The sequence below is a fragment of the Pseudophryne corroboree genome, chromosome 10 (genome assembly GCF_028390025.1).
Source record: "Pseudophryne corroboree isolate aPseCor3 chromosome 10, aPseCor3.hap2, whole genome shotgun sequence".
Classification (NCBI taxonomy): domain Eukaryota; kingdom Metazoa; phylum Chordata; class Amphibia; order Anura; family Myobatrachidae; genus Pseudophryne; species Pseudophryne corroboree.
In genome coordinates, this window is record NC_086453.1 from 379,713,339 (window position 1) to 379,726,061 (window position 12,723).

General features: G+C 50.2%; 1 protein-coding gene across 2 annotated transcripts in view; it reads right to left on the reverse strand.

Annotated features, from left to right (window-relative positions):
* The window catches only part of GRAMD1B (GRAM domain containing 1B), a 662,311-nt gene that overhangs the window by 552,962 nt on the left and 96,626 nt on the right, over positions 1-12,723 (reverse strand). The window contains exons 1-2 of one of the 2 annotated variants that reach the window (XM_063943810.1): positions 11,922-12,052; positions 11,099-11,649 (exon numbers count right to left, since the gene is read on the reverse strand). The exons of the other annotated variant lie outside the window; for it this stretch is intronic. Coding sequence (XP_063799880.1) covers positions 11,099-11,619 — 521 coding nt within the window. The 5' untranslated portion in view covers positions 11,620-11,649; positions 11,922-12,052. Of the gene's footprint in view, positions 1-11,098; positions 11,650-11,921; positions 12,053-12,723 lie in introns of those variants that run through there. 2 annotated transcript variants of the gene reach the window in all.

Below are 12,723 nucleotides of genomic sequence, written 5' to 3' on the forward strand. Positions count from 1 at the left end.
GGCGAGGGGGCTTCATCACAGGGGTGAGGGGGCCTCATCACAGGGGCGAGGGGCTTCATAACAGGGGCGAGGGGGCTTCATCACAGGAGCGAGGGAGCTTCATCACAGGGGCGAGGGGGCTTCATCACAGGGGCGAGGGGGCTTCATCACAGGGGCGAGGGGGCTTCATCACAGGGGCGAGGGGGCTTCATAACAGGGGCAAGGGGGTTTCATAACAGGGGCAAGGGGGCTTTATCACAGGAGCGAGGGGGCTTCATCACAGGGGCGAGGGGGTCTCATCATAGGGGCGAGGGGGCTTCATCACCGGGGCGAGGGGGCTTCATCACAGGGGCGAGGGGGCTTCTATCAAAAGGGGCAAGTGGGCCACATCCAGGGGCGAGTGGGCTACTATTGCAAGGGCGCAGGGTCTGACTGGCCCACAGGGGTACCAGGGAAACCACCGGTAGGCCCCACTGCCTGAGGGCCCACTCCTTCCTCTAGGGAACAGGTTCCAGACTGTGCACTTGTATTATACATGGTAGATATGTTGCATTACACTGCACTAAACTATTGTGTATTTCAAGCCTCTGTGGAGGCTGGCCACACCCCCTTTGTAGGCTGGCCACACCCCTAAGTATGGTCCCCTATCACTGCATTCCCCCGTGGGCCCTTCATGCCCCAGTCCGACACGGCAGGGGCGAGGGGGCCTCATTACAGAAAATCGATGCCAAAGATGTGTTCTGCATTACTGGGCATGTGTGCTGTAATACCGGGAGCTAATAAGGCGGGGATAAACCTCAGAGCGCCTCTGATTCCACAAGCTGCCTGAGCTGAACTAAGGTTCTACCCTAAAAACTAATATTTAGCATAATTAAATAATGGAGCAGTATGTGGTGATAGTGGATGAGGGATGTTTGATAACGGGGCACATTCATTATCTCTTCATTTAAATAGTAGGTGAAAAGGACCATTCATTCTACTGCAGGATGTATCTAGGATAACTCCTGCTCACCTTCCAGTTCTGATCTGGCACCCTGTACTATGGCCCTCATTCCGAGTTGGTCGCTGCGTAGCGATCAGTGAAAAAAACGGCTAATCTGTGCATGCATATGCACCGCAATGCGCACGCGCGTCGTATGGGTACGAAGTCCTTTGTGGTTTTGCACTAGTTCTAGCGACGATTCCAATCGCACAGCCGAACGCAAGGAGATTGACAGGAAGTGGGAGTTTATGGGTGTCAACTGACCATTTTCTGGGAGTGTTTGAAAAAACACCGGCGTGGACGCGCATTTGCTGGGCGGGTATCTGACGTCATTACCGTGTCATCCGTCGTAGCAATCATCGTAAAGAATACGGAATAAAAAAAAAAAAAGATAACTGAAGATGAGAATTGCCCCCAGAGACGCCTACGCGCCTACTTTTCAGGGGAAATAATTGTATCCTTCTCCGCTCTGATTATTAACCAGCGGAATGCACCTTTGATGATGTATATTCTGCACTTTCACACGCACTGCGTAATATACACGGTGCACCGAGCCGTCCCTGTCTGTGAGGCCTGATCACTGCGTGTAACAGATACAGAATGCAGAACTGTCAAATGACACTTTGAGGTCACCACTGTCAACCGTCTGAATTATCCATTCTGCACGGTTCACGTCACATGTAATCTGCCGACTGTCTGCGTGTCACCTCACTTCTTCACTAAGTTTCCTTTATGATGATCCCGGAAAATGTGTTTCTGTGCGTAGGAAGCATCCGATGTGGAAGAGAATAGAGGGGAGAAGCTTTAAAGACGGTTTTAGGAAACAAAAGCGTCGACTTTATCAGCCAGGTTATGTATCAGACACTTGAACGCTTGGTTAATGAAGTGTGTAAGGGGGGGGGGGGGGGGGGGGGAAGGGGGGAGTGTTTGGATTCTACATGCACCAGGGTACTAGAGGAACAGAGATTCTGTCTGAGGAGTTCAGAGGTTTCATTATTGGTTACTTAAGCTGGTTAAGGCAACTAAATTTAGAGGTTGGGAAGTGTATTGGGAATAATTGTAGGTAGAGGAAAAAATCAGTGATGGACATTGTGTGCTCGGCGCCTCTGCTGCACGGTGAGCGGCAGTCCCGCGCCTCTGCTGCACGGTGAGCGGCAGCCCCGCGCCTCTGCTGCACGGTGTGCGGCAGCCCCGCGCCTCTGCTGCACGGTGTGCGGCAGCCCCGCGCCTCTGCTGCACGGTGTGCGGCAGCCCCGCGCCTCTGCTGCACGGTGAGCGGCAGCCCCGCGCCTCTGCTGCACGGTGAGCGGCAGCCCCGCGCCTCTGGTAAACTATGCAGAGACCGCTGTTGTGTACGGGGTTGCTGGCATTACAACTGGTGGCACAAAACCATGGGCGGTGAATGGGAGGTGAACGCATCATGGGGGTGGTCTGGCAGTCACGGGCGTGTCAGAGGCCATGTTTAGAGGAATTTCAGAAGGAGGAGATGCTGCGCCTGCCACAGGCTGGTACATACAATGGTGCGCTGATGGTGGATTGTGCAGTTCCACTGACGAAGTTGCACTGTCCAAGGGCACTGAATGTGGGCGTCTCAGGCTTGCAGTCGGTGCACGCTAGTACACAAGGCTGAGACTAGCATTTGCATATTAGCTCTGACACAGGCCCTCTAGGTTCCACAGTTATTCCTGTGTTGTGTAAACCTGTTTATTAAGTGGGACACGGAGCAGCAGCAGCTGCTGGAAAACGTGTACTGACAGCAAATATTACACAGTTGCTCGGAACAGATTAATTGCACAATACAAACACAAGACAAATATGTACAAAATTCTCTTCTTTTCTGGGTAAATGCATTAATATGTGCTGTATGGAGGGACCTGGTAACCTATTTCCCAGTACTACAAGCCATTTATCACCCTGACAGAATGCAGAGCACAGCTATCTGCACGTGGCTGGTGCAGAACAGATCTGGAGGATGGATAGATAGATAGATAGATAGATAGATAGATAGATAGATAGATAGATAGATAGATAGATAGATAGATAGATAGATAGATAGATAGATAGATAGATAGATATCTCACTGTTATGTACTACATACTGTAGGGGGAGATGGATCAAACCTTCCAAACAGGATAAATTGTGGAGTTGCCCATAGTGACCAATCAGCTTGTATCTAGTACAGTCTACAAACAAATATCTACTGTAGATCTGATTGGTTGCCATGGGCAACTTCACTTATCCTCTTTAGAAGGTTTGATACATCTCCTCCATAACCAGTGGATAAGATATATAGAATATATAATTCTTTATATTTTACAGCACAGACCAGCCCCTGTATGGACAGACGTAACAAAGTCTGACATAGGAGATAAATAATATAGCTGACATAGCAATGGAAGAACAAGAGGGAGGAGGGCCCTGCTGCTCACATCCAAGTAGGCCATGCCTCTGACAGGCTATGACAGCAGGGTAGCCCCATGAGAGCTGAAGCATGGCGACTTATCAGGAAATCCCCCACACAGGAGACTCCCTAACAGAGATACAGTAAATGACAACCGCTGCTCTGTGACTCCGGCGCACACACAACCAGCCGCAGACACGAGGCAATAAGGAGAAGGATCACGAGACTCTGCTACTCCGGGAACTGTGCTGATAGTGTCATGGCGAATGTCACAGGTGTCAGTATGGCGGAAAGACTGGGTCACACTAGGAGACATATAGGGGGTCATTCCGAATCGATCGCTCGCTAGCTATTTTTTGCAGCACTGCGATCAGATAGCCGCCGCCCATAGGGGAGTGTATTTTCGCTTTGGAAGTGTGCGATCGCATGTGCAGCCGAGCTCTGCAAAAACAGTTTGTGCAGTTTCTGAGTAGCTCTGACCTTACTCAGCCGCTGCGATCACTTCAGCCTGTCCGGTCCCGGAACTGACGTCTGACACCCGCCCTGCAAACGCTTGGACACGTCTGCGTTTTTCCAACCACTCCCAGAAAACGGTCAGTTGCCACCCACAAACGCCTTCTTCCTGTCAATCTCCCTGCGATCGGCTGTGCGAATGGAATCTTCGTTAAATCCATCGCACAGCAACGATCCACTTTGTACCCGTACGACGTGCCTGCGCATTGCGGTGCATGCGCAGTTTTGACCTGAACGCACCGCAGCGGAAAAAAACTAGCGTGCGATCAGGTCGGAATGACCCCTATAGTTCTCACAGCCAGCGAACGATAAATTGCTTAGTGTATCTGACCAAGTGAACAGCAGATGGCGATATGTTGGTACATCTATCTGTGTACCCGCCGAATCCACTGAACAGGACGTCACAAGCGGGCATGCATATTCAAACGGGCCTGCAAGCATATCAGGCAGATGATTGGTAAGTATGCACATGATCGTTTGGGCATAACCCTTAGCAATCATTAGATTGGTCAGCTGGCCAGGAAGAGCACCTACTGTATCAGATACATTAGAAAACCCTCTAAGCAGGTCCCTTACCTGTATGTCTGATGGACCCTTATGAGCATAACGGCCCTTTGCCTCTCTCTGTAGCTAGAACATTAAGGGCCACAGTGTTACTTCCCCACAACCCCCAGGGCCACCCTTCCACGGCGGGCACACTGCAGTAACGTAGTAATTAGTGATAACTCTCTGTAAGTGGCCGATAACCTGTGATTGATCTCCTATCCTGTAGCCGACCTCCCAGCCTCTAACAGCTGGAGACCACAGGTAACCCGCTCTAGATACATGGAACCAGAATAAGTACTAATCAGTTAGAAAGACAGCAGTGACCTATATTCACTGCATAACGCTGTAGTTCCTTATCCAGGACATCACAAGCAGGGGAAGGTACTGACCAGTCAATGCCGCAAGAGAAAAGTATTTTACAACATTTACAAATATAGGGGGTAATTCAGATCTGATCGCCGGGCTGCAAAGTTTGCAGTCCTGCATTCAGATAGTCGCCACCTACAGGGAGAGTGGATTTTCACAGTGCAAGTGTGCGATCCCATGTGTACACCGAGCTGCTAAAATGTGCAGTCTCTGCGCAGCCCAGGAATTACTTCTCCGGTGCGATCACATCAGATTGATCGGGGCCGCAGCTGACGTCAGGAACCCTCCCTGAAAACGCTTGGTAACGCCTGCGTTTTTCCGGACACTTCCTGTAAACGGCCTCTTCCTGTCAATCGACTTGCGATCGCCCATGCGATTGGCTTTTTCGCACCATCCCGTCGCTGGCCGCCGATGCCCGTTGCTGTTGTCCGACGCACGTGCGCATTGCGGTGCATGCGCAGCATAGGATCTATTCGCCCGCTGTGCGAAAACACGGCACAGCAATGATCAGATCTGAATGACCCCCACAGTTTTTTCTCCACTGCACTTGGAACAAATACCCGCATTTAATAACACCTCCCATTTTTGCGCATAGATTAAGCAAGCAAATAAACGTATCATAATTAACCAAATAAATAACTCAAAGGGGGGGGGGGGGGGGTTTAATTTAGCTTTTTAGGTGCCTTGAGGAAGTTTTCAAATGTTACACCGATTGGACGCGAGTACCGCGGGCGCCCATTATTTCTGCTTGCACCCTCCAGAAATTGGCTTTTTGCACATTTTTCGGCCAATAATTTAAACAGGCTGACGAAAAGTGATGGGCGCACGGTTACTTATGCCCGATTGCCAAATTAATTGAATATTGCCCAACACCTTAGACGGGAGATCAGATGCGAGAGAGGGCGCACAGAAACAAGTGAATCCCCCCCAATTATTATTGTTATATAGCTCAACTGCGATGGAGTGGGTTGGGTGGGCAGCGCTCTTACCGCCCTACTGTAGTCTCACAGGCGAGACTTCCGTTAAACAAGTGATGCGTTATTTAAGCAGAGACACGAGGCCTCCACTTCTCTGGCGGACGCAAACTTCATACACCGAGGGGGGAGATCACCTCAAGGCCACTATCATCACCCCATACAGACAAGAAGGAAAGTTCCCGGGGAAGTGCGCAGTCACACATGACCACAACTGAATTATACACCAGATAAAGGCCCTCATTCCGAGTTGTTCGCTCGCTAGCTGCTTTTAGCAGCATTGCACACGCTAGGCCGCCGCCCTCTGGGAGTGTATCTTAGTTTAGCAGAATAGCGAACGAAAGATTAGCAGAACTGCTACTAAATAATTCTTGCAGTTTCTGAGTAGCTCCAGACCTACTCCTAGATTGCGATCACCTCAGTCCGTTTAGTTCCTGGTTTGACGTCACACACACGCCCTGCGTTCGGTCAGCCACTCCCCCGTTTCCCCAGCCACTCCTGCCTTTTTACCTGGCACGCCTGCGTTTTTTAGCACACTCCCTGAAAACGCTCAGTTACCACCCAGAAACACCCACTTCCTGTCAATCCCACTACGATCCCTCCAGCGATGAAAAAACGTCGCTCGAGCTTGTGTAAATCTACAAAGTTTTGTGTGAAAGTACTTAGCGCATGCGCGCTGCGTACCATGCGCATTTTTGCCATTTTTTCACTTGATCACTGCACTGTGAAAATCGGCAGCGAGCGAACAACTCAGAATGACCCCCATAGAACACTCACTCATCCTTAGCGACAGGATCAGGAACAAGCACTGCTTTACGTGTAATACAAAAATAAAAGAGTTCACCATCTCTTAAGGACAATGGTCATGGTTCTTCCTATTTGTACGCCGTCTACGCAGTTGCAATTTTTCAGCCTACAAGCGTTGTAGCCGCCCAGACAGAGACCAATTGCAACATTTCAGCTACTGCGTACACATCTGCAACATCAATGCAGATGCAGGGAACATTAACTCCCTGAGTGAGTCTTTGGTCTCGCAAATTGGAGGCGGGAGCTGCGACAGTAACACCATGTTTTCTGCATACGGGGATCCAAGTGGCACAATGAAACATTTCCCGAAAACGGCCAGGACTCGTCTGCAGTTTGCCACCACCCTCCATTATGTCCCCCAAAATGGTCCCTTCATGTCAATCACGCGGCATCGCAAAAGTATCTGATCACGTGCGCAGAGCACCCACGACACATGCGCAGTCATCCCATAATCGCTCCGCTGCATAAATTAGGGCATTGTACAAAACTCTGTATCAGGATGACGGTGTAGCACCACCAGCCATGTGCTAATACAGGTTACAGGCACACGAGAGTACACGCATTGGTATACAGACGCTGGGAAAGCAGAGCGGTCACTGTGGCAATGGTTTATACATAGAGAGACACATGTCTTTATACAGAGTGACCTGCTGTTCCGGCTGTAGTTTCCTGTAAACATCAGATTTTGTTTGTGGCAGGAGATATCAATAGGAAATGTCTGTCAGACGTTTAAGGTTTGGCTGCAGAGCACACAATCCGTCTGTGATGAACGTCTCTGGCGCTGTCCTCCTCACTTCCTGCACTTTCACGCTGGCACTTCGTAAGCTGCCTTAAATAGTTTCCATCAGGAACAAAAATGTTTCTGTAGGGACGGACGCCAGTTGTCCCACGTGGAGCCGGAGAATATCTGATTCCTCTATTGCCATTGCCACATGGAGGTCAGGTGGGGCAGCGAAAGGCCAGGATATGTGGAGGAAGGTCAGCATGGAATCCGTGTAATTGGACGGCATGTGAGAACTCCTCGGCCCTGAGCCAGCTAGCAGCAGATACACAACACAACAGTTATGTCTTCATAATAAACCTGGGGGGCAACCATCAGCAACCAGCATATAAGACCCCCAATCCCAGCGTTCGTCAGGCTCCACCAACCACTGGCATAGCGGATGACTACTGCAATTCCTTGATGAGTGGCCATGTTGGACAAAGTCTGGCCAAGGGGATTCTTCCTGGAGTGCGCCCGAATCACGGCTAGGACTGTCAGCAAAACCCTAGCTGGATGGACACCTACCTCCCACAGCAGACTGATAATAGAGACAGTCAGATCCTGGCTGGGTGGCTACGGCCGTGCCTAATGCATTGCTAAGAACACAGCTGACGGATCCTGGTTAGGTGGGTCTAAAGCTTAGCCACCGACGAACAGAGCCTGGAACAGAGTGTAAGCCTGCGGGCAGGTCCCGTCACCTCTGTCTCTTTATATTGCTGCTTTGTTTCCAATTGTACAGCACAATGGAACATGCAGGCGCTATATAACTAAATGGTAATAAATTTCTGCATACGGGGATCCCAGACAGAACAAAACATTTGGTTTTGTTATGTCTGGGAATCCAGAGGGAAGCCTTCCAGGCACTGAACAGATCTGTACTGGAGATTGGGCGCTCATACCAACGATGTTACGTTCCTTAGATCACAGGTTCTCAAACTCGGTCCTCAGGACCCCACATGGTTCATGTTTTGCAGGTCACCTGTACATTTTTAAAATGTGACAGTTGGTGACACACAGTGCAGCTGCGGGGTGACATGGAAGACGTGACCTGTGTGGGGTCTTGAGGACAGAGTTTGAGAACCACTGCCTTAGATGATAGGGGGAACGCTGACAGACCCGGATAATGTCCTTACTGAAAGATGAATGATACGGGGTCCAGCAGATCAGCTCAAAGGGAACAAACATGGAGTAGTGTAATCCAGATAACAATAACGAGGGGCGTCAGCTCCAGAGAAAATGACTCCTACCCAACTAAATGGTGTACACTTGTGGCAGACACAACCACACAATGGGAGAGGGCACTGCCCACACGGGATCTACTTCAAATACTCACTTCCTCCCGTAAATCATATTCTCGTCCATCGATGGTCCCCCACCGGTATTAAACAGTTTTGCCATCGATGGCAGCGATTCCAATAGTTGGCCACCACCGATAGTAGCCTTTGCCCAGAGGGTTTGTCTTTTCCCGATTACATACAGATGGAGCCCTGCTCATCTATCCATTTAATAGGATTAATTTAGCCAGTGCTGTCGGACTTAATCCCCTGCTGTAATGACGTAATCCCCTGCTGTATTGTTCTCTGTGTATTGTATTGCAGCTGAGAACAATAGATGAAAGGCTTATGCTAATACACCTTGGTGCACCTAGGTGCAGCTGAGAAGGCTAGATGAGCGAGGCTCCATCTGTACACTGTACTGCACTGTGGGTGAGAGCCGGGGGTAGTGCAGGGCTGCTGACTGACAGCGGAGGCCCTATAGAACCAGATGGACCATCCGCACCCCGGCACACTGTACGTCACATACAGAGTGCTCACGTCGCTCTATAGCTGACTTGGCAGGCTCACCTCTCCGTCAGCAGCCCTGCACCACCCCCGCCTCTCACACACACACACACACATTACCAGGGATCCAAACTAGACTCCTCCCCCATGCCCACCCCCAAGTCAGACGTACTACCCTTAGAACGAAGCTGCCCAAGCATCGTGTATGCGCAAAGGAAACCATCGATGGTACTTGACCAGATAGTTTGTTACCATCAATAGTCCCGTCCCTACTTCCTACTAGCGGAGACCTCTGCTGGAAGACATCAGTAATGACATATATACAGAATGACTCACTGCACAGCAAATAGTAAATTAGCCTTTGAATGTATAGGTTCTGTATTGGTCACCTCTAGCACTGAGCTGCATTCTGACCTGGTCTACGTCTTAGATCTGTCTCTGTCTGATAAGCACCTGTCACTAGGACGTGCTTCCCCCAGAATCCAGGAACCACCTACCGTGTGTGACCCGACCATCCTGCAGCCCTCTGTGTTACAGGCACTCTCACATAACTCACCTCTTCATTATAGCTTATACCACCCCTTCCATGCCACTTCCAGATACCACCAAGCCATCTAGCTCCAGGCATGGCCAACCTGTGGCTCTCCAGCTGTTGTGGAACTACAAGTCCCAGTATGCCCTGCCACAGTTTTGCTATTAGGGATGGCTATAACGGTGACAGAGCATGCTGGGATGTGTAGTTTCATAACAGCTGGAGAGCCTCAGGTTGGCCAGGCCTGGATTACCCTCACCCTGCAGACTGTAAGCCCCTGTATGGATTGCCCGCTCTATCCTCTATCTCATATCTGTGGCTTTTCCGTCCACCACGTTTTACATTGTGCCATCTGTATAACGCTACCGCACAGCAGAGTCATGTGAGCCTAATAAATAGCCAATGAGGAGGATTCCTGCTCTCATCCAGTACCCAATACACAAAGCGGATTGCGGTGTCATAACATTAGCGCGGCTCCATGTGCTTATACGTGGTCAGATATAAGAGATCTCCGGGAGCCATATAGCCGTAGCACGCCCAATTATAGGGATAAGGTAAAACTTGTTGTTGGAATTTCCATATATCTCAGTGAGTACTAGTCATTCCTGGCTGGCTGACAGGTCACTCGTACTCTCAGACTGGCCTGACTGCTGCCTGGAATAAAGCTTCATTTGCTAAACCATTACCCAACCACAGGAAACTGCACTTAGCCTTTATATTCTGTAAATGGAATAAGGAGAGTATTTACTATCAAGCTGAATGCCAGCAGCAGGCAGATCACAGGCAGCAGGAATAGAATGTGTGTAAACACAGATCGGGATCACATCAGCGTACCCAAGCACGATGTGATTAAACAGCCGTTAGCGGCATGAAAACGCACATGCCTATTCAGGTCTACTAATAGCAGCACATGACACTAGTCTAATCACCTGGCAAAGTGGCAGAGCTGCATTGGTTTTGTGCTGGATGACTGCATCAATGAGATACCTTGCACAGTTCCTAGATGCAGGCAGGCGTACCGGACTGTACACACCAGGACAAGGATGTGTGTATGTGAGACCGTTTCCAGTCTGGACCGATAAACCCAACTCAAACACTAATTAGCACCAAACAGACTGCCCGGCCCCTGAGGGTGCTGCACAGGGCAGAAAAGTTTCACGGTGTTGCCATGGGATTGCAGCGGCGGTGGCGGTGCACTGTTGCCATGGAAACAACCATCCCTAAATTAGCATCCTCAGTAGTTACTGCCTGGCGCTCTCCTCTAGGGAAGCAGCAGACGGACCACAGCTGGACAGAACTCATAACAAGAGGAGAGACAAAACTATAAATAGCCAAGGCTTCCATCAGTCCCCTGCATAACCCGTACGTTATAGGTGCTCCCATAAAGAGACATAAGCCGCAAATCAGGGGACAGCGCAAAAGACGACGTAGGAAGAAGTTATTACAGTACTGACCTGCACTCACTGTTCACCATGATTTCCATCTCCCGGCTCTCCTTACACAGCAGGGACCCCCAACTGTTCAGCCGGTGCCCACGCCGCCTGGGAGAGGTGCTTGGCGTGGAAGAGTTTGAGCGGGCGCTGTCCTCGTCGCTGGATGGTGTGATCTCTATAGACGGTAGCTGCAGGTACTCCAAATTCCCGGTACAGTCCGAGGTGTCTGCGGCAGTCTCCCGGTTTCGCTCAGGCTTCGCGCGTTTCATTTTGAAGCGCCTGCGCCGCTGGCTGGGAGTGCTGCTGGCCGACGTGCCGGCGCTCAGATTTGGGATTTGCAGTTCGGGGATCAGCAGGTTCTCATTGATATCGCCAGCCAGCATTGTGGAACTCCTGATGAAAGCAGAAGCAAGGCCGGAGAGCCTATCAGACAAGTTTCCGGGTAACACTACTACAAGAGTGACAGGAAGCCTCTTCTCGCAGCTGTGAGCTTCCTCCGGTCGCAGGCAGCTCCTTCTGAGCCGGCCGTGTTGTGTTCTCATGTAACTCCGCTCAGCCCCAATCAGGAGACCCTACAAGGCAAATGGGAGAAAAATAAAAACACTGAAGAGGCTGCAAGTCCTAATACTTCCGAGACATCGCCGTGAGCAGAGGAGAGACGTATAGTATTATAGTGGTGGCAGAGATAAGGGGTGGGAGGGGGGAGTGTGTGAGGACGGATACCAAATGCAGAAGCAGCAGCAGCAGCTGCCAGTGTAACCCAAGCTCCTCTGTAGCTACAGACTGACACAGGAAAACTCACTGCAGGGAAGATGTAAGTTAGATTAGCGGTAACTTTACACACCTGTCTGTTGTGCCAGCCATTACTGGGACAGAACGCACGCCGTGCAAGGCACCTAGCGATACCAGACAATACACAGAAAGTCAAAGTAATCCAGATGCCATACAAAGAGGGAATGAATGAGGAGAAATCCTGCATATAGCTCCTTGGTCTGTATCTGACTGGTGATAACACCTCAGCGTCAAATATCATCACTTCACAGGGGGAGCAGAACAGAGCTGCAGAGCAATACTGCCCCCTAGTGAGGGGCTAGCAGGGTGCAGGAATCACATTCTACATTGGACACAAAAGGTCATTTAATATAACTCTGAACGTACATGTTCATATTACCACACAACATTTTACAGGAGCCAAGATATCCCAGAAAATAGGAATTTAATACCTACCGGTAATTCCTTTTCACATAGTCTGTAATGGATACTGGGGAACTGTACTTTAGTACCGTGGGGTATAGATTGGGTCCACTGGAGCCTATCACTTTAAAAACCTTTAGTGTGTGTGTGTGTTGGCTCCTCCCCTCTATGCCCCTCCTACCAGACTCAGTCTAGGAAACTGTGCCCGAGGAGACGGACATACCATGAGAGAAGAAAACAGATACAACAGCGGTGAGGCACTAAGCCAACACACAACCATAACCGGAAAAGGAGGGCGCTAACCAGAATAGAGGATAGCAACACCAACCATAACAAGGATAGCAAAGCTACCCCAACAATATAAGGGGACCACATTGGCGGGCCAACCAAACACTTACCAAGTAAGCAGTAAATCGAAGCACTGAGGTGGGCGCCCAGTATCCACTACAGAC